Source organism: Piliocolobus tephrosceles, chromosome 14 (genome assembly GCF_002776525.5).
Source record: "Piliocolobus tephrosceles isolate RC106 chromosome 14, ASM277652v3, whole genome shotgun sequence".
NCBI classification, from domain to species: Eukaryota; Metazoa; Chordata; class Mammalia; order Primates; family Cercopithecidae; genus Piliocolobus; species Piliocolobus tephrosceles.
The window spans coordinates 44,215,440-44,236,278 of record NC_045447.1 but is presented as its reverse complement, the minus strand read 5'-3'; the positions used below and the strand labels follow the sequence as shown (position 1 = coordinate 44,236,278).

The window sequence follows — 20,839 nt, the reverse complement described above, 5'->3', positions numbered from 1 at the left end:
AGAACTTTCGGGATTTTTTTTCAAGATATACAGTTATATAAATGTCAGATTTATTGAATGATCCTTTCATCACTTAGTTTTTACTGGCCCTGTTTTATAAATGTGAGGGATTTGGGGTTTTGTTTTATTTTGGTTTGGTTTTGTTTTGCTTTGCTTTGTGTTTATAAACCTCTACAAATCTAACACAGAAAGACACTGCTTCACTGGTTTTCAACATGGGCACTCTTGGCATTTTGAGAGACAGTGTTTGTTGTTTGAGACTGTCCTATGCGTTACAAGACATTTAGCAGCCCTAACCCCCATGTACTAAATGCCTGTCGTAGTCCAACTCCTTGTGGGGTGTGGTACTGCTCCTGTAGAGAACCACTGGACTACGGATTGTAAGTTGATGAATAATGACTTTCTTATACTAGTGAGCACTTGAATGTCCCCATGATTAAACATACAGAAGTGCCGATTTTAAGTGTTCATCTTCTGTGGCATGGTTTTATTTCTCAAATTTAGAAAGACATATTGTTCCATCATTATGAGGTTGATTTAATGTTAAGAAAAAGCTGTTTTCATTTCAGTGCCTTCTCTTTTTTTCTCCATAGTGGGCTCGGTTTGTTGCAGTTATGCAGGTCATCACACAAACTGCCGAGAATACTGTCAAGCCATTTTTCGAACAGACTCTTCTCCTGGTCCATCTCAGATCAAAGCAGTGGAAAATTATTGTGCCTCTATTAGTCCACAATTAATACATTGTGTGAACAATTATACTCAATCTTATCCAATGAGGAACCCAACAGATAGTAAGTAAAAGGGACATATTCTTCTCATTTCAATCTTTGGTAAAAGAGTGTACAAAGAAGTGATACGTTCTTGTAGATATCTGCAGTCTGGGTCATTTGAGAAATATCAGACTTCCTTTGGTATTTAGATTTGGCAGATTGAAGAATATTGTCACAGCCAAAAGGGGCCAAGAAAGATGAGACTGTAGAGGGTATGAGGAAACAGGAATTCTCAATTCTGAGGGTGGGAGAGTTCACTGATACGGATTTTTTGGAGAGAAGTTAGGTAATGACCATGAGTATTTCAAATTATCATAAGCTTTTGATCTAGCAGTTCCATTTCTCAGAATTTATCTCACAAGAAAACTTATACAAATTTGCAAAAAAATATATATATGCATATAAACAATGTTCACTACAATGCTGGTATAATAGAGAAAAATTACAAACAACCCAAACATCCATCAATACAGTATTGATTAAAATTGATTAAATAAATTATGGCATACCTATAGAATAATAAAAACTTGGCAACCAACAAAAAAAGGACTTCTTACATAGAAAGAAGTCCAAGGCTGAGTGTGGTGGCTCATGCCTGTAATCCCAACACTTTGGGAGGCCAAGACAGGCAGATCGTTTTGAGCTCAGGAGTTTGAGACCAGCCTGGGCAACATGGTGAAACTCTGTCTCTACAGAAAATACAAAAATTAGCCAGGTTCACACACTTGTGATCCCAGCTACTTGGGAGGCTGAGGCTGGAGTATCGCATGAATCCGGGAGGCTGAGGTTGCAGTGAGCCAAGATCCCGCCACTGCACTCCAGTCTGGATGACGGAGAGAGACCCTTCTAAAACAAAACAAAAAGGCCAGGCACGGTGGCTCACGCCTGTAATCCCAGCACTTTGGGAGGCTGAGGTGGGCAGATCACCTGAGGTCAGGAGTTCGAGCACAACCTGATCAATGTGGTGAAACCCTGTCTCTACTAAAAATACAAAAATCAGCTAGGTGTGGTGGCACGTGCCTGTAATCCCAGCTACTCGGGAGGCTGAGGCAGGAGAATTGATTGAACCTTGGAGGTGGAGGTTGCATTGAGCCAAGATTCCACCACAGCACTCCAGCCTGGGCAACAGAGTGAGACTCTGTCAGGAAGGAAGGGAGGGAGGGAGGGAGGCCGGCCCGAGTTGGCCAGCATAGTGGCTCACACCTGTAACCTCAGCACTGTGGGAGGCCTGGATGGGAGGATTGCCTGAAGCCAAGCATTCAAGAGCAGCCTGGACAACATAGTGAGACCCTATGTCTCCAAAAAATTAAAAAATTAACTGGGCATGGTGGCACATAGCTGTAGTCCTAGCTACTTGAGAGGTAGAGGCAGGAAGATGGCTTGAGCCCAGGAGGTTAAGGCTGCGGTGAATTATTACTGTGCCACTGCACTCCAGCCTGGGTGACAGAGCAAGACCCTGTCTCTAAAAAATAGTGAAGTCCAAGATGTATTAAGCAAAAAAAAAAAAAAGTACAGAACTAAAAATATAGTGTGATACATTTTTAGTTTATACCTAATTGTTTCACTTTATATATTTTCCATAGTGTTTGAATTTTTGCCAATGAGCAATTATTACTTTTGTAATTAAAAAGTCATAAAAATGAGAAGACAGCCTGATATCTTTTAAAAATCAGGGCCTCCTGATGAAACTGCACCTGATATGGCTCTTCAGAGTCTCAGCTTTGTACATCCTGGAATCCATTTTCTTCATCTAGAGGTGATCAGATTTATAAAAACTGATTGACTAAACTTACCAAAGGCTGATGTATAAGATGTCAATGTTTTGATTTACACTGGGATATTGAAAGAGACTCTGTGGCTTACATCTGTAATCTCAGTGCTTTGTGATGCTGAGGCAGGAGAATCACTTGAGCCAAGAGTTTGAGACCAGCCTAGGTAACAAAGCGAGAATCCAGCTCTAAAAAAAAAATTGTAATAATTAGCTGGGTGTGGTGGCACACCCAGCTCCTCAGGAGGCTGAAGCTGTAGGATTGCTTGAGCCCAGGAGTTCAAGGTTGCAGTGAGCCATCATCGCATCACTGCACTCCAGCCAGGGCAACAAAGCAAGACCCTGTCTTGGGGTGGAAAAAAAAAAAGACGAAAAGAAAGAAAGACTTATTTTTTGTAACTCAAAAGCAGTACTGTGTGCCTTGCTTGGCCACCATCTAAATCAGAACTCTAATGGCTTTTGACATCCTGTGGTATAGCCGTATGGTCAAAATCAGAGGATGAAGCATTGCCCCAATAACCTTCATTTGTTTTAAAGGCCGCTCTGTGCTCTCTGACATTTAGTCTATACAAAGGTACTGCTGGAGCTAAGGAGATGGCAGCTCAATAAAAAAGTCGAAAGAAGTTTTAAGGATAGAACAGCCATCTCCGTCTTTGCCAATACAGAGGAATCTGGAAAAGAAGGCGCCAAACAGATATGCACAGATTTCTTCCAAAGTCAAAGAAAACTACTTCAAAGAAGCCCTTCTGAATTCTGTAGTATGGTTGAAAGTGTTTTTTTATTTCCGATTCTTTGAGAAAATTAAAGGCAGAGCCAAACTGATACCTTGTCAGAGTTCGCTACTGTATTATGTATGTTACAACAGTAGCATAAGATACATAAAAGCTTTATGTGGTCCTGGAATGTGATGAAATATTGTGTCCGGAATTGATTCCTTCCGGTGGCTTCTTGGTCTCGCTAACTTCAAGAGTGAAGCCACAGACCTTTGCAGTGAGTGTTACAGCTCTGAAAGGTGGCGTCTAGAGTTGCTTGTTCCTCCCAGTGGGTTTGTGGTCTCGCTGACTTCAGGAGTGAAGCTGCAGACCTTCGCAGTGAGTGTTATGGCTCATAAAGGTAGTGCAGACCCAAAGAATGAGCAGCAGTAAGATTTATTGTGAAGAGTGAGAGAACAAAGATTCCACACCATAGAAGGGAACCCAAGCAGGTTGCTGCTGCTGGCTCAGGTGGCCAGCTTTTATTTCCTTATTTGGCCCCGCCAGGTCCTGCTGCTTGGTCCGTTTTACAGAGTGCTGATTGGTGCGTTTACAAACCTTTAGCTAGACAGAAAAGTTCTCCAAGTCCCTACCCAACCCAGAAGCCCAGCTGGCTTCACCTCTCAATATGGTGTTTGTGTTTGCTGCTATAAAAATTAATCATTTCTCTCATGTCAAGAACACAATCCCTTTTAGGTAATTGTTTCTAGCAGGAAATAATTCCAGCTTGATCTATAACACCTTTTCTAGGAATGTCAAATACCTCTCCTGTGAGAACTTCTTAGGTGTAGGATAGCCTTTCATTTTTGTAAGGATGGTGCTAAAGATCCCATGACTGGGGACAGTGGTGAATTCTGGTAATAGATACCTTGTCCACCTTTAGCTCCTCACCTTTTTGCTACACTGCAAAGTAATAGAGAGAGAATTTGGTAGGGCCTGTATTCTGCAAATACTGACATATAACTAAGAGTAGTAGTAATGGCTTCCACTATACTGCCATGTTCTGTGCTAAGCAGAGCATGACCAAAAAAAAAAAAAACCACGCACACGTATGTTTGTTGCAGCACTATTCACAGTAGCAAAGACTTGGAACCAACCCAAATGCCCATCAGTGATAGACTGAATAAAGAAAATGTGGCACATATACACCATGGAATACTATGCAGCCATAAAAAAGGATGAGTTCATGTCCTTTGCAGGGACATGGATGAAGCTGGAAACCATCATTCTCAGCAAACTAACACAAGAACAGAAAACCAAATACTGCATGTTCTCACTCATAAGTGGGAGTTGAACTGTGAGAACACATGGACACAGGAAGGGGAACATCACATACCAGGGCCTGTCAGGGAGTGGGGGGCTAGGGGAGGGATAGCATTAGGAGAAATACCTAATGTAGATGATGGGTTGATGGGTTCAGCAAACTACCATGGCACCTGTATACCTATGTAACATATCTGCACGTTCTACACATGTATCCCAGAACTTAAAGTATAATAAAAACAAACAAACAGCTAATTAAGCCACTTATATTCTGAAAATGTAGGTTTATATTGCTGTGACAGAGCTGAAGACCACGCTTGCCAAAATGCCTGCAAGAGAATTCTGATGTCCAAGAAAACGGAAATGGAGATTGTTGATGGTCTCATCGAGGGTTGTAAGACCCAGCCCTTGCCTCAAGATCCTCTTTGGCAGTGTTTTCTTGAAAGCTCACAATCTGTTCACCCTGGAGTCACTGTACACCCTCCTCCCTCTACGGGCCTTGATGGGGCTAAATTGCATTGTTGTTCTAAAGCAAACACTTCAACATGTAGGTTAGTATTTCATTGTCCTTTACTAAAATCAGTAGAAAATGGCATTTTAATTAATGATTTTAAGCCTAGCAAACATGTGTTATATTCTTACATGGTATAGGCTTAGCATTTAGAAAATATAAAATATTCTTTCATCCAACAAATGTGTATTGAGCATTGTGTACCATATACAAAACATTGTTCTGTATATTGAGTGCTTTTAGCACAGCATTTTGGGGTGTGGAGGATTAGCATTGTCAGGGTAATAAATATTTAAGATGATGCAGTAGATGAATTCTATCCTTATAGAGATCATTAAGTAAACTTACAGTTTAGAAGATGTTTTGATCTGACATCTAAGGGACATTCTCTTTATTAAATTATGGAACTTCGAACTTTTTATTATATTGGTGGATAACCTGGGTTAACACTTATAACCAAAGTTAGGTGGTAGCATATGGCATTCATCTGGGTGATACACTTAGGGATGAAAAATTAACAATACAAATATAGGATGTAGGAATTGCAGTCTAGAGACAAAAACAAATGGAGATAACTAAGATCATGGTAGAACACAGGTACAATAGAAATGTGCTTTATTAGAGATATTTGGGGTAAAAAGGGACCCCATGTTACTAGGATATCCTGAAATGAATATAAAATACCAGGAGTAAAACAGTCTTTCCTGTGGTTTCTAAATTGGATGGACTTTTAGCAAAAAATTTTGCCTGGAATAGCTCATCAAACTTTAGTAACTGTCAATCAAACTTTGGCAACTTTTTTTAAAGACATGAAGGTCAGGCGCAGTGGCTCGTGCCTGTAATCCCAACACTCCAGGAGGCCAAGGCAGGGGATCACCTGAGGTCAGGAGTTTGAGACCAGCCTGGCCAATGTGGTGAAACCCTGTCTCTACTAAAAAATATACAAAAATTAGCGGGACGTGGTGGCACGTGCCTGTAATTCCAGCTGCTTGAGAGGCCGAGGCAGGAGAATCACTTGAACCTGGGAGGCAGAGGTTGCAGTGAGCTGAGATTGCGCCACTGCACTCCGGCCTGGGCGACACAGTGAGACTCCATCTCAAAATAAATAAATTAATTAATTAAAGACAGGAAAAAGACAGAGCGAGACTCTGTCTCCAAATAAATAAAGACATGAAAAACCTGAAAGTTATCCAAAGAAAATTAACAAAAAGGCTTAAAGGGAAATTAAATTAGGCTTGTAATTAAGGAAATTGGGTTGCTTATAGAAGTTAATAAATATATTTATGGGAGGGATGCTGAGTGTTTCTTTGAATGCCCACGAAAACGTTTATACCTACATAGAGTCACTAGAGATTGGAATGGCTGTGTTGTCCCAAAAGAGCTTCAGTAAGGAAGGCTTTTCCCTGTCTCTAAACTTGATATAGGGTTTTATGGTTTGCTGAAGGCTTTCATTTTCATCAGATTTCATCTTCATAAAACCTTAGGAGATAATTGGAGAAATTTATGTAATTTTTCTTTTACACTTAAGAAACTAACAGTGAGATGTTAAATAACCTGTCCAAGGCAAATACAGATTGACCACCCTTAATCCAAAAATCTGAAAACCAAAATGCTCCAAAATCTGAAACTTTATGAGTGCTGACATGACACCGCAAGTGGAAAATTCCACACCTGACCTCATGTGATGGGTCGCAGTCAAAATGCAGTCAAAACTTTATATCATGCACAAAATTATTTAAAATATTGTATGAAATGACCTTCAGGCTATGTATATAAGGTATATATGAACATAAATTAATGTTGTGTTTAGACTTGGGTCATAGCCCCAAAATATCTCATTAGGTATATACAAGTATTCTAAAATCAAAAAAAAAAATCCAAAATTTGGGTCCCAAGCATTTCAGATGAGGGATACCTAACCTATAGAAAGTTAAGGACTAGCCAGTTGCAGTGACTCATGCCTGTAATTCCAGGGTGAGGCAGGTGGATCACCTGAGGTCGAGAGTTCCAGACCAGCCTGGTCAACATGGCAAAACCCCATCTCTACTAAAAATACACACACACACACACACACACACACACACACACAAATTAGCCAGGTATGGTGACAGATGCCTATAATCCCAGCTACTTGGGAGGCTGAGGCACTAGAGTCACTTGAACCCAGGAGGCAGAGGCTACAGTCAGCCGAGATCACGCCACTGCACTCCAGACTGGGTGACAGAGTGAGACTCTGTCTCCATAAACAAAACAAAAAAGAAAGAAAGCAAGTTAAGGACTAGAAAAAGGAAAGTTTCCAGATCAAGTTACCTGATGTAACTTGATTGCAGCTTCCTTATTCCCATAATGTGTAAGCCTCCCTGATAGCAGGGACCTTGTCTGTTTTATTCACCATTGTATTTCCAGTGCTTTGAACAGGCCCTTACACAAGATAGACACTCAATAAACATTGGTGAGGTGAATGAACAAATGTAAAAGTAAAGATATCTTCATCATAGGGGTAAATATGACAGTCAAATAAAATATAAGGTGAATGAATTTTTACTTACAGTTTTATATATTTCAATAATATGAAAATTATATTGTAAACATGTATTTCATAAATAAAATGAATGAATATCATATGTGAGAGCACTTTAGAAATGGTACGAATGTTTTAGCTGTATACACATACTTAAGTTGCTTTGTAATCATTGAGTACTAAAAATAAAATATCGTGTATTAATTACAATAGTATATAGAGGCTTTGGAATATCTTAGGGAATGTAAATGGCTTTTGTATAGTTTTTCAGGAAGAAACTAATGTACCCTAAGTCTATCATGCTTCTTAAAAGAAATGAGAGGACCATGTCCTAGTTTTACCTTCTGTGACTGAACATAAATATAAGGGAATATATCTTTGTGGAGGCAAAATCATGTGCTTTAAGTAAAAGTAAAAAGAAATCAGAAAGATATAGGGGGAAATAATTGTGCCGGGAATTAAGGATGCACAAATACTGTAATTGAACATTAAATTTGGCACTGAGATTTCTAGCAACCTTGACAAAAAGAGAAAAGGTAGACAATGAAAGAAGCCTGTTTTCCATGGAAAACAATCACTTTTTCTGGCTCTAGTTTCTAGGAAATAAGTCATTTGGTTTTTTTACTTTTTTTCTCACATATATTCCAAAGTATATAGTTCAGAGAGTTTTAGTTTTATGCAAATCAAATATTTACTTGGTTGGCTCATGTCTGCTTCTGCATTTGTGCTCTTCTTTCAGGGAACTCTGCACTAAACTTTACAGCATGAGCTGGGGCAATACACAGAGTTGGCAAGAGTTTGATCGCTTTTGTGAATATAATCCAGTGGAAGTGTCCATGTTGACCTGTTTAGCAGATGTCCGGGAACCTTGCCAGTTGGGCTGTAGAAACCTTACTTACTGTACTAATTTTAACAACAGGTAGGACAAATTATTATACATGGAATAGAAATATTTTATCACTAATTATAAATAAGTGAAATACCACTTTATTCTGATTTTGTTCCTGTTGGGTTAAAAGAAAGTCATATTTCTTTATGATTTCATCTTTAAATGCAGTATTCCATCCGGTAAGTCACCTCTGGGAAAGGAAACACTATTACAAAGTCCCTTCCAATCTAGAGATACCTCAAGCTTCTGGAATTCAAAGAATCTCTTCTGCTGTCAGTCCCCTCTCCCTTCTACTGTACCACCAGTGGAAGTAAGTGGAAATAAAGAGGACAAAAGGGAAGAGAATCACTCAGTTGGGCCAGAAGGAAGTTCTAGATATTTTTGTCAGATGGTGTTTACTTCAAGCTAACACACATCTTTTTTAAAATACTCAGAGTGTTACTTAGAGTGAGAAAATTTAGATAGCTTTAAAACTGGTGATAGAGTATTAGCCAGTAAATACCTGATTTAGAGATTGAGTACATCTGAAATGTTTGATAGTTAAACTTTGGCACATAGTTCTGGTCTGGTTTCTAGTAATGGTGGAGTAGCTTGTATGAGAATAACAGCCCTACCAATACCAATTATGAAATATAAAAGAACAGTTGTTTTGAAGGTATTGGAGACTGATCAAAAGCAGGAGGGTCTACATCTTTTTTTTTTTTTTTTGAGACAGAGTCTCACTCTGTCACCCAGGCACGATCACCCAGTGGCGTGATCTTGGCTCACTGCAACCTCTACCTCTGGGTTCAAGCAATTAATTCCCTTGCCTCAGCCTCCCAAGTACCTGGGATTACATGCACCTGCCACCATGCCCAGCTAATTTTTTTTTTTTTTTTTTTGTATTTTTAGTAGAGATGGGGCTTCATCATGTTGGCCAGGCTGGTTTCGAACCCCTGACCTCAAGCAATCTGCCCGCCTTGGCCTCCCAAAGTGCTAGGATTACAGGCATGAGCCACCACGAGCAGCCAACATCTCTTGAAAGATAGAAACCACACTGAGCAAAAGCCACATTTGTCCTCTTCTTCCTCATAGGCACTTTCAGTTTCCTTTCATGGGAAGTAGAGTTCAAGCAGAAAGCAGCAGTCTTGGCCTAAGGAGTGAGATATCAGAGTTTGGTCCTGCCGGAGAGGCTAGATATTGAAGGGGAAAAATCCCACAAGGGAGGGAACCACAAAAAGAAATGTCCCAAAATCCATGAACAGACTCCCTTTAAGTCCTTGGCTGACTCCTAAATTGTACTTTTGCAGGATGAGACTACAAGGAACCCAGGGGAAGGTGAACATAGATTATAGCAGTTAGCATTTGCTGGGCAGACGATTTAGAATTCAGATCATGCCAAGTTAGAAGGGCCTAGTAAACCCTATAAGAGCCAAACATTGGGAGTACATACAACATCCAAGAGCTAAAGGTAAAGCTGAAAAACCTTAACAAAACCTGAAACTGCCTCCAGAAGGAGGTATTTGTCAGTAATTTAACTGCCTGCTGGTGTGAAAACAACATTCCTCCAAAGAAGGTAACAAAATCCTAAATCCCACAAAGTATCACACATAATGTCCATTATACAATCAAAAATTACTAGAAATGAGAAAAATAGGAAATATGACCCATAGTTAAGAGAAAAAACAATCATACCCATTGGTGACCCAACTATTGGAATTAGCAGATAAAGAATCTAATTATGATAAATATGTTGAAAGATCTACAGGTAAAGATAGATATAGGTGAGAGATGGAAGCGCTAAAAAAAACCACATGAAAACTCTAAAACTGAGAAATGCAATATCTAAAATAAATTTATTGTGGGGAATGGAAAATAGACACAGCAGAAGAAAAAGGTCAGTGACCTCAGAGATCGCTCAATAGAAATTATCTAAACCAAAGCACAGAGAGAATAAGTGATATAACATCTGTGGTAGTAACCCAGAAGGAAAGGAAAGAAAGGAGCAGAAAAATATTTGATTAAACCTTGGCTGAAAGTTTTCCAAATATGATTAAATACATTAACCCACTTTTTGGGAAACCTTAGTAAACCCCAAGCCAGATAAATACAAAGAGAGACACACCTAGCACATCATAGTCAAACTGTTGAAAACTAGAGGCAAAGAGAAATAGTTAAAGCAACCAAAGGGAGAAAAAAAGACACTTTACATATGGTGGAATAACAATAAAAATGACAAGTGACTTCCTTTCAGAAACAATGGAGAACCAAAGACCATCAAGTAGTATCCCAAATAGTATCCTTAAAGTACTCAGAAAAAAAAAAAAAAATCTTATATTTAGTGAAAATATTCTTCAAATTTAAAGGTATTTCTAGGTATTACCAAAAAACAAACCAAAAAAAAAAAAAAAAAAAAAACTCAGAATTTTCTGCCAGCAGCCTCTCACTACAAGAAATTCTTCAGTCTGAAGGAAAATACCACATGAAAACTCAGACCTACAGAGCACTGGGATTGGTAAACATTGGTAAACATGAAAAATATTTTTTCTTTATTTCTTTTTCTTTTTTTCTTTTATGTTATATTTTTCAAAAGTAATTGGTTAAAGCAAAAATAATAACAATGTATTGTGGAATTTATACATAGAAGTAAAATATATGATATATGACAGTAGCAAAAAGGATGAGAGAGGTAAATAATTTTACCGTTATAAGTTTCTTACATTATTTGTGGCATTATATAGTATTAATTCAAGGAAAACTATAATAAATAATGGACATATATTATGCATAGAGCAGCCACTAATTTAAAACACAACACAAAGAGGTATAGCTTAGAAGCTAATAGGAAATATGAAATGGAACACTAAAATAATACTTGATCCATCCAAAAGAAGACAGAAAGAAAAAGGAGACAAATTGAAAACCACAGCAAAATGATAGAGACTTAAACCCAACTGTATCAATAATTACATAAATGTAAATGAACTAAAAACATCAATTGAAAGACAGGTTGTTGGAAAGACAAAGAATATTATTGGAGATAAAGAGTATCACCTTATAATGATAAAAGTTCAACTTATCATGAAGATACAATTAACCTAAACATATATGCACCTAATGTCAGATAGGTACATATACTCAAAATACTTAAAAACAGAAGTGAACCCTAAAGAGAGAGAAATATTCAATCATATTCAGAAATGTTAACACCTCTCCCTCACTAATAGAACAAATGGAAAAAAATCAGTGAGGATATAGAGGATTTGAACAACATATGCTGGGTTGAAAAGCAAGTCTCAACCACTGTCAGAAGATGAAAATCATAAAAAATGTATTTTCTGAACACAACAGAATCAAATTGGAAATCAATAAAAATAAACTATATTGAAATCTTCCCAAATATTTGATAATTAAACATATGCTTCTAAATAATCTATGCTACAAAGAAGAAATCACAAAGGAAATGCTTGAACCTGGTTGGCGGAGGTTGCAGTAAGCCAAGATCACACCATCACACTTCAGCCTAGGCGACAGAGTGAGACCCTCTCAAAAAAGGAATACTATGAACAACTTTATGCTAGTAAATCCTACAATTTAGATGAAATGGATGCATTCCTTAAAAACCAAAACTAACACAAGAAGAAATACAAATTAGGACTATTCTTATAACTATTAGAGAAATTGAATTTGTAATTATAAATCTTCACACAAAGGAAACTTCTGGCGTTACTGGTAATGCTTACCAAACACATAAGGAAAAAATTATGCAGTAATTTTTCAGGAAACAGATAACATATCCCAACTCCTCTTATGAGGCTAGCGTTACCTTGATACCAAAACTGACATGGACATTAAAAACAAGGTAACTGTAGTCTTGTGTCACTCAGAGATGTCAAAATCCTCAATAAAAGATTAGGAAATTCAATTCAAGTATAGTAAACTAATTTTCAACAAGAGCAGCAAGGCAATTCAATACAAAAATAAACATCTTGCCGGGCGCGGTGGCTCAAGCCTGTAATCCCAGCACTTTGGGAGGCCGAGACGGGCGGATCACGAGGTCAGGAGATCGAGACCACCCTGGCGAACACGGTGAAACCCCGTCTCTACTAAAAAATAACAAAAACTAGCCGGGCGAGGTGGCGGGCGCCTGTAGCCCCAGCTACTCGGGAGGCTGAAGCGGGAGAATGGCGTAAACCCGGGAGGCGGAGCTTGCAGTGAGCTGAGATCCGGCCACTGCACTCCAGCCTGGGCGACAGAGCAAGACTCCGTCTCAAAAAAAATAAATAAATAAAAATAAACATCTTTTCAGCCAGGCATGGTGGTTCACACCTATAATACCAGCAGTTTGGGAGGCTGAGGCAGTTGGAATGCCTGAACTCAGGAGTTCAAGACCAGCCTGGGCAACAAGGTGAAACACCATCTCAATCAAAAAACAAAATATTGGCCGGGCACAGTGGCTCACGCCTGTAATCTTAGCATTTTGGGAGGCTGAGGCAGGTGGATCACCTGAGGTCAGGAGTTCGAGACCAGCCTAGCCAACATGGTGAAACCCCGTCTTTACTAAAAATACCAAAAAAAAAAAAAATTAGCTGGGCATAGTGGTGAGCCCCTGTAATCCCGGCTACTTGGGAGGCTGAGGCAGGAGAATCGCTTGAACCCGGGAGACGGAGGTTGCAGTGAGCTGAGATCACATATTGCACTCCAGTCTGGGCAACAAGAACTAAACTCTGTCTTAAAAAAAAAAAATTAGCCGGGTGTGGTGGTGTGCACCTGTAGTGCCAGATGCTTAGGAGGCTGAGGTGGGAGGATGGCTTGACCCTGGGAGGTGGAGGTTGCAGTGAGCCAAGGTCATGCCACTGCACTCCAACCTGGGTGATGGAGTGAGACCCTGTCTCAAAAAAAAAAAAAAGGCTGGGTATGGTGGCTGTAATGGCACTTTGGGAGGCAGAGGTGGGTGGATCACCTGAGGTCAAGAGTTCAAGACCAGCCTGGCCAACATGGTGAAACCTCATCTCTATTAAAAATACAAAAACTAGCTGGGTATAGTGTCGGGCGCCTGTAATCCCAGCTACTTGGGAGGCTAAGGCAGGAGAATCGCTTGCATCCAGGAGGTGGAGGTTGCAGTGAGTCGAGATTGTGCCACTGCACTCCAGCCTGGGCAACAGAGCAATAACTCCGTCTCAAAAAAAGAAAAAATAACATAAAATAAAAAAATAGAAACATCTTTTCAACAAATAATACTAGAATAATTGAATATCTTTATGGAGAGGGAAAAAAAAGAAGCTCAACGTGTGTTTCACACCCTACACAAAAATTGCTTCCAGATGGATCATAGGACTAAACATAAAAATTAAAAATATAAAGCTCATAGGAGAACATCTTCACAAACTTGGTGCGGGCAAACATTTTGTAGACAGGACACAAAATATATAATTTTAAAAGAAAAAAATGAATTAGACTTCAACAGTAAAATCTTTTGTTTGCCAAAAGACAACATTTAAAACTTGAAGGGGCAAGTCATAGACGTGAGAGGGAATGTTCAACATATGCTGAGGCTGAGGCAGGTGGATCACTTGAGGTTAGGAGTTCAAGGCCAGCCTGGCCAACATGGTGAAACCCTGTCTCTACTAAAAATATTTTTAAAAAATAGCTTGGTGTGGTGACAGGCAACAGTAGTCCCAGCTGCTTGGGAGGCTGAGACAGGAGAATCGCTTGAACCCAGGAGATGAAAGTTGCAGTGAGCCAAGATCGTGCCACTGCACTCCAGCCTGGGTGACAGAGCAAGACTCCATCTCAAAAAAAAAGAAAAAGAAGAAGAAGAAGAAAAAATTGTGCAAAAAACTTTCACAGACCCTTTACCAAAGAAGGACATCAAATGGCCATTTAATCAAGTATATGAAAAGATGTTCAACATCACTAATTATCAGGGAAATACAAATCAAAACCACAATGAGCTATCCCTTCACACGTGTTAAAATGGCTAGTATCAAAAAGATGGAAGATAACAGTTGTTAGCAAGGATATGGAGAAAAGGGAAGTCTTGGACACTGTTGATGGAAATGTGAGTTAGTACAGCCATTATGGGAAATGGTATGGAGGGTCCTCAAAAAATTAAAGAAGGTACCATATGATCCAGCAATTCTACTACTAGGTACATATCTAAAGGAAAGGAAATCAGCGTATTGAATAGATATTTCACTCCCACATTCACTGCAACATTATTTACAATAGCCAAGATATGGAATAAACCTGTATTCATCAATGAATGAACGGATAAAGAATATGTGGTATATATACAGTGTGGAATCCTATTCAGCCTTTATAAAGAAGGAAATCCTGTCTTTTGCAACAATATGAATGAAACTGGAGGACATTAAATAAAATAAGCCAGGCGCAGAAAGACAAATACTGCACGATCTCACTTACATGTGGAACCTAAAAAAATCAAACTCATGGAAGCAGAGAATAGAATAGTGGTTACCAGAGGGTGGCTGGAGAGGGTGGTGCAGGAGGAGGAGAGGGAAGAGGGAAGAGGGAGGGGAGAAGATTGGGAAAATGTTAGTCAAAGGACACAAAATTTTATTTAGACAAAAGGAATAAGTTCAAGAGATCTATTATACAACATGGTGACTGTAGTTAGCAGTGAGTTGTATACTTGAAAGTTGCCAAGACAGTAGATGTTAAATGTTCTCACCACAAAAAAAAGATAAGTATGTGAGGTAATGCATATTTTAATTAGCTTAATTTAGCCATTCCACATGTGTCATATTTATATATATTATGTTGCACACAATAAATATATAATTTTTGTCCATTAAAAAAAGTTTAAAGGAAATAGCCATCTAGTACATTAAAGGGTTCATTATTATTAGTCATGGCAAAATGCAAATTAAAATAGCAATTCAATGCCTCCTCACCCTCACAAGAATGCCTGAAATTAAAAGACTGGTAAGCATATGAAGCATATTGAAGCAAGTGGAATTCTTGTAGTATGTTACTACTGGGAGTAGAATATAGTTTAAGGACTTTGGAGCTTTTATTCAGTTTTTTCAAAAGTTAGACCTATGACCTAACAATTTTATCCTGAAGCATTTACCCAAGAGACGTGAAAACATATGTCCAAATAAAGACCTGTCTGGTACCCTTATTCATAATAGCCCGAAAAATGGGGGAGAGAACCCAAAATATCTATCAGGAGAATGAAAGAATATAACATTGTGGTGCATCCAAACAATGGGATAGCAACGGATGAATCTTTTGTTGAGAAAAAAAGCCCAACACAAAATACATTCTTGACACATGAGATCCAAGAATAGGCAAATGTAATCTATGGTGATAAAGATCAGAATATCCTTTCCTCTGCTGGAATCAGGGATTGAGTAGAGGGGGGCACAAGGGTACTTTATAGAGTGATAAAAAATGTTCTAGGCCAGGCCTGGTGGCTCACACCTATAATCCCAGCACTCTGAGAGGCCAAGGTGAGCAGATCGCTTGGGCCCAGGAGTTTGAGACCAGCCTGGGCAACATGGCAATAAAGAAAATACAAAAATTAACCAGGTGTGGTGGTGGGTGCCTGTAGTTCCAGCTACTTGGGAGACTGAGGTGGGAGGATCACCTAAGCCCAGGAGGTCAAGGCTGCAGTGAGCTGTGATCATGCCACTGCACTCCAGCCTGGGTGACAAAGTGAGAACCTGTCTCAAAAACAACAACAACAACAACAAACAAATTTCCAGTGGCTATACAACATGTGATACAGCAACAGATTGAATGCAGAAGCAGGTATGAAAATCCACCTGAGTTCTATTAAGCCAGACATCACAGAGATTTGCAAAACTGTAAAACAGTCCTATTCTTCTCGCTAATGTTTACTTTGGAAAAGAGTTATTTTTCATAAAAATGATACTTATATTAACATGTAATGGGTGTGTTATAATTTTAAATAACTTGATAACTACTTTAAAATTCGCTTAAATTTTTTTCAAGATGGGGTATTGCCATATTGCCCAGGCTGGCCTGAAATTCCTGGGCTCTCCTGCCTCAGCCTCCTGAGTAGCTGGAACTAGAGGCATGCCATCACATCAGCTAATTTTTTTTTTTTTTTAAAGTAGAGATGAAATCTTGCTATGTTGCCCAGACTGATCTCAGACTCCTGAGCTCAACCTATCTTCCTGCCTTGGCCTCGCAAAGTGCTAGGATTGCGAGTGTGAGCCACTGTACCTAGTCTAGAATAGGCAAAATTAATGTATGGTGATATAAGTATAAATAGTTATGGCCTCTAAGTTACAGTCAGCAGGGAGGCATTAAGTCAACAGTGGCACAAGGGAACTGGCTGAAATGTTGGATGTGTTCCTTAATTGATTTAGATGTGCTTATGGATGTACACGTTTGTCAAAGCACATCAAGCTGTACCCATAAAATCAGTGCATTTAGTTTTTGTAATTATGTCACCATTTTAAAAAGTTGGCCTCATAATATTTATTTTATGAAATGAAATGGGACAGTCTGGGGATAATAGTCCTCTTCGGAGCATTGTAAAGTTTTAAACTGCCTCACAAGAATCTGTTAAAAAGAAAACATGCAATTAGAATTTAATGCTAGTGTCTACACTGAATCTTCATACAGTCGAAGCTGATATCCCTTCATGGGTTGTATGTGCTTTCTTAAAAAACCAGATTTTTATGATACATTAGTATGTCAGTATTTTACTCATTGCTTCTCTCTAGAAAATAATTGCCTCTTGATTCTTTCTGGACTTTTTTTCTCTTTAGGCCAACAGAACTTTTCAGGAGTTGTAATGCACAGTCAGATCAAGGAGCCATGAATGACATGAAGTTGTGGGAGAAAGGAAGCATCAAGATGCCATTTATCAATATACCTGTTCTCGATATTAAAAAGTGCCAGCCAGAGATGTGGAAAGCAATAGCTTGTTCACTGCAGATTAAACCTTGTCATAGTAAATCCCGGGGAAGTATTATTTGCAAGTAAGTTTCTTTCATCCTAATGATTCTCCAGCTTTAGTTCAGACCCTCCATGATCTCTAGCCAGAGCCTCTCCATAGAATTTTCTCTCTCACCACTTCCTTTGCCTGTCACCCCCGTAAGTCAAATGCTTTCCCACTTTTTCCTCCTGTAGTTGAAATACTGCTCCCCTCATCACCACCTGCTGGCTGTCCTTGTCTCCTCTGAAATACCAGACATTCCCATAGAATCTTCCCAGATTTCTCCAGCTGAAAATAATTTATCCTTACTACAGATTCCTATAGACCTTTATTTGTACTTCTCTTATGGAACTTGGTTCATGAAACATTTATTAAATGCCTCTGATGCACAATTCTATTTTTATATGTTAATTTCTGTACTTGTCTTATATTCTGTTAGACTTTGCTCTTTTTTTTTTTTTTTTTTTTTGAGATGGAGTCTCACTCTGTCTCCAGGCTGGAGTGCAGTGGCATGATCTCAGCTCACTGCAACCCCCTCCTCCCAGGTTCAAGCAATTCTCCTGCCTCAGCCTCCCAAGTAGCTGGGACTTACACGCCCAGCTAATGTTTGTATTCTTAGTAGAGACGGGGTTTTACCATGCTGGTCAGGATGGTCTCGATCTCTTGACCTCGTGATCTACCCGCTTCGGCTTCCCTAAGTGCTGGGATTACAGGTGTGAGCCACTGCGCCCAGCCAACTTTGCTCTTCTTAAGGAGCTTATTTTGCTTAGGAAATCTAGGATCAAGTAAAGATGGGAGCTGCTATAGTGGGTGAAACCAAAAGCATTTAACACATAGTAATCTGCCCATGGTTCCTCACACATCTTTTTTTCCAAAAGTTTTCCAAAACCAAGTTAATATCCAGTCCCTCAGCTGTTGGTATGTGGCTCAGTGCTGCTGCGTACCTCAACAATTTCAACCTTAAACAGAGTCCAGTCTATTCTCTGACTTGGCTTGGGGATAACCTGACGGGGAAATACTGAGGTATAACAATTAGATGACAAGCAAGAGGCAACAAGAGGGGAATATGTAGACTCTTAGCACAGAAAACTTGTAGGAGTCAAATCCCTATTGAAGACTAAGAACATTTTAAAGTAAGTGGACTTTCCAGTTGTTATAGGCCAGAGGCTATTGTTGATAACTAAAAAGAGACTTAGATAAGGAAGGGAAGGAGAAAAGAGGCAAGCAAGCAAACAAGCAAGCATAAGGTCCTAGAAGTGAGGATATATGATTTTTGCAGAGAGTAAATCAGACTAGCTTCGTTTAATTTCCTTTCAAAGATATTGAAAAGCCATATTGCTGGTAGTAACAGTACGAAGAAGTATACAATTTGAGTAAGGGCTTTGGTCTCAGACAACAGAAAGTTAGGGATGCTTTGAATTTATCATTCAACCTGAGCTCTACTGTGACTCCTGTTCTCTTTTGCCATACTTAACCAATTATGAAACATGTTAAGTTATGACAACTCACTTTCTGGAAAGCTTCAGAAAAAAGTGATGCTGACTAGACAACATGAGGAGGTTCCTCAAGCTCTAAATTTATGTGCATTTTTTTTCAAGATCAGATTGTGTGGAGATTCTTAAAAAATGTGGAGATCAGAACAAATTCCCTGAAGACCACACAGCTGAAAGTATTTGTGAGCTTCTGTCACCTACAGATGATCTGAAGAATTGTATACCTTTGGATACATACCTCAGTAAGTACTTTTTTGTATGTGTGTTTTTAGATTTCAAATACTTCTCTCTTCCAACTATTTGTTTTACTATTTGTTTTGGATGAGCATTTATCTTTTGAGGACATGGGGTTCAGTGATACCATCTCAATCACAGACTCTTGTTTGCTTGGACTTTTTGGCCCAGGAAAGAACTGTTGTCTTAAAACATGTAAGCAGAAGTGATTCTATCAGTCTGAGGAGGTATGAACTGTTGTCAGTCAGGAATTCTAAGCAGTGACTCAGGGGGCCAGCATTCTCAGATAACCAGCTCCATATCATGCTGACTTCTCACCATATTAACGACTAGAAAGTGGAATTTCCCCCCAGAGACTATCAGCTTTTTGTTATCAGAGTATCAGTGGATAAGAGCCAGGAATTGGCTTGGACTTACTCACCCAACAGGGTATAAAAAACGATAGTCTAGGCCAGGCGCGGTGGCTCAAGCCTGTAATCCCAGCACTTTGGGAGGCTGAGGCGGGCGGATCACGAGGTCAGAAGATTGAGACCATCCTGGCTAACACGGTGAAACACCATCTCTACTAAAAATGCAAAAAAAATTAGCCGGGCGTGGTGGTGGGTGCAGTGGTGGGCGCCCGTAGTCCAGTTACTCAGGAGGCTGAGGCAGGAGAATGTCGTGAACCTGGGAGGCAGAGCTTGCAGTGAGCGGAGATCGCACCACTGCACTCCAGCCTGGGCGACAGAGCAAGACTCCGTTTAGAGAAAAAAAAAACAAAGATGGTTTAGCTTAATATGTAAAAATGGAACTTATCTCACTGCTTCAGTTTTTCTCTGCCAAGTACTCCTGCCAAGAGCTAGAAGAGCGTGTTGCTATCTCATTGAGGGATCCGGGAGCTGGAGCTCAGCTTCTTGGCAGTGAGACAAATACATGGTGGAAACCAGGGGATGACAAGTAGAACGCCTACACACTCAGTAGTTAAGATAAGGGAGGTGTTCAGGCTGCCACCAGGAGGCATCTGTGCCATGAGCTGGCTGCAGAGGCGGACAGTGAAGTCAGCTCCTACTTACTTTGTTTTCCTGTGTTAGATAGGATTAACAAAAAACAGAACAAATAGAAGTAAAAGAAAGCCCAGAAACAAATAGTCTAGGGCTTCATCATCAGGAATCCAGGCTCCTTTTATCCTTCTCCACCATCCTTAGCATTTAGCTTCCATCATCAAGATTACTTCATGTACTTTGTCATCACAACATGGCTACTAGAGCTTTGGCCACCATAATCTAGTTCCAGATGGTAAAAAGAAAGGGAGAGAGCAAACAACTTCTCCCTAGTCACACTGTCTACCCCTAGTTGTAAAGAAAACTGAGAAAGATTATTTTTTTAGCTGTGGGCCCATTGCCGCCCTAAGTAAAATTGGAGATCTTTTAGTAATCAGGGAGAGAAAAGTATGTGCTAGATTTGTAGCTGATAGTATTTGCCATATTTTCTCAAGACCAACAAAGTGTGTCCCTTAAACTTTGTGACGAATATAGCAAAAAAGAGAGCATTAGACTGGAACTTAGACCTTTGTGACTTTGAGCAGGTCACTTCTTTGAGCCTCGGCTTCCCTATTTATGAAATAATTAGGCAAAATGAGATGAACTCCAAGGGGCCTTATACCTCTGTTAGTCATAGAGTATGAGTCTGGCCTAAAATCAAGTAAGCAACACTTATTGTATTTATAATTCTGGATTCTATTA

The 20,839-nt window shown here is 39.4% G+C and overlaps 1 protein-coding gene across 2 annotated transcripts in view; it reads left to right on the top strand.

The window, feature by feature from the left end:
* The window catches only part of RECK (reversion inducing cysteine rich protein with kazal motifs), an 86,215-nt gene that overhangs the window by 45,651 nt on the left and 19,725 nt on the right, over positions 1-20,839 (top strand). The window contains exons 8-12 of one of the 2 annotated variants that reach the window (XM_023203194.2): positions 594-791; positions 4,837-5,104; positions 8,325-8,504; positions 17,222-17,434; positions 18,990-19,126. In XM_023203194.2, coding sequence (XP_023058962.1) covers positions 594-791; positions 4,837-5,104; positions 8,325-8,504; positions 17,222-17,434; positions 18,990-19,126 — 996 coding nt within the window. Of the gene's footprint in view, positions 1-593; positions 792-3,075; positions 3,452-4,836; positions 5,105-8,324; positions 8,505-17,221; positions 17,435-18,989; positions 19,127-20,839 lie in introns of those variants that run through there. The other variant, XM_023203196.1, reaches the window with a different exon arrangement.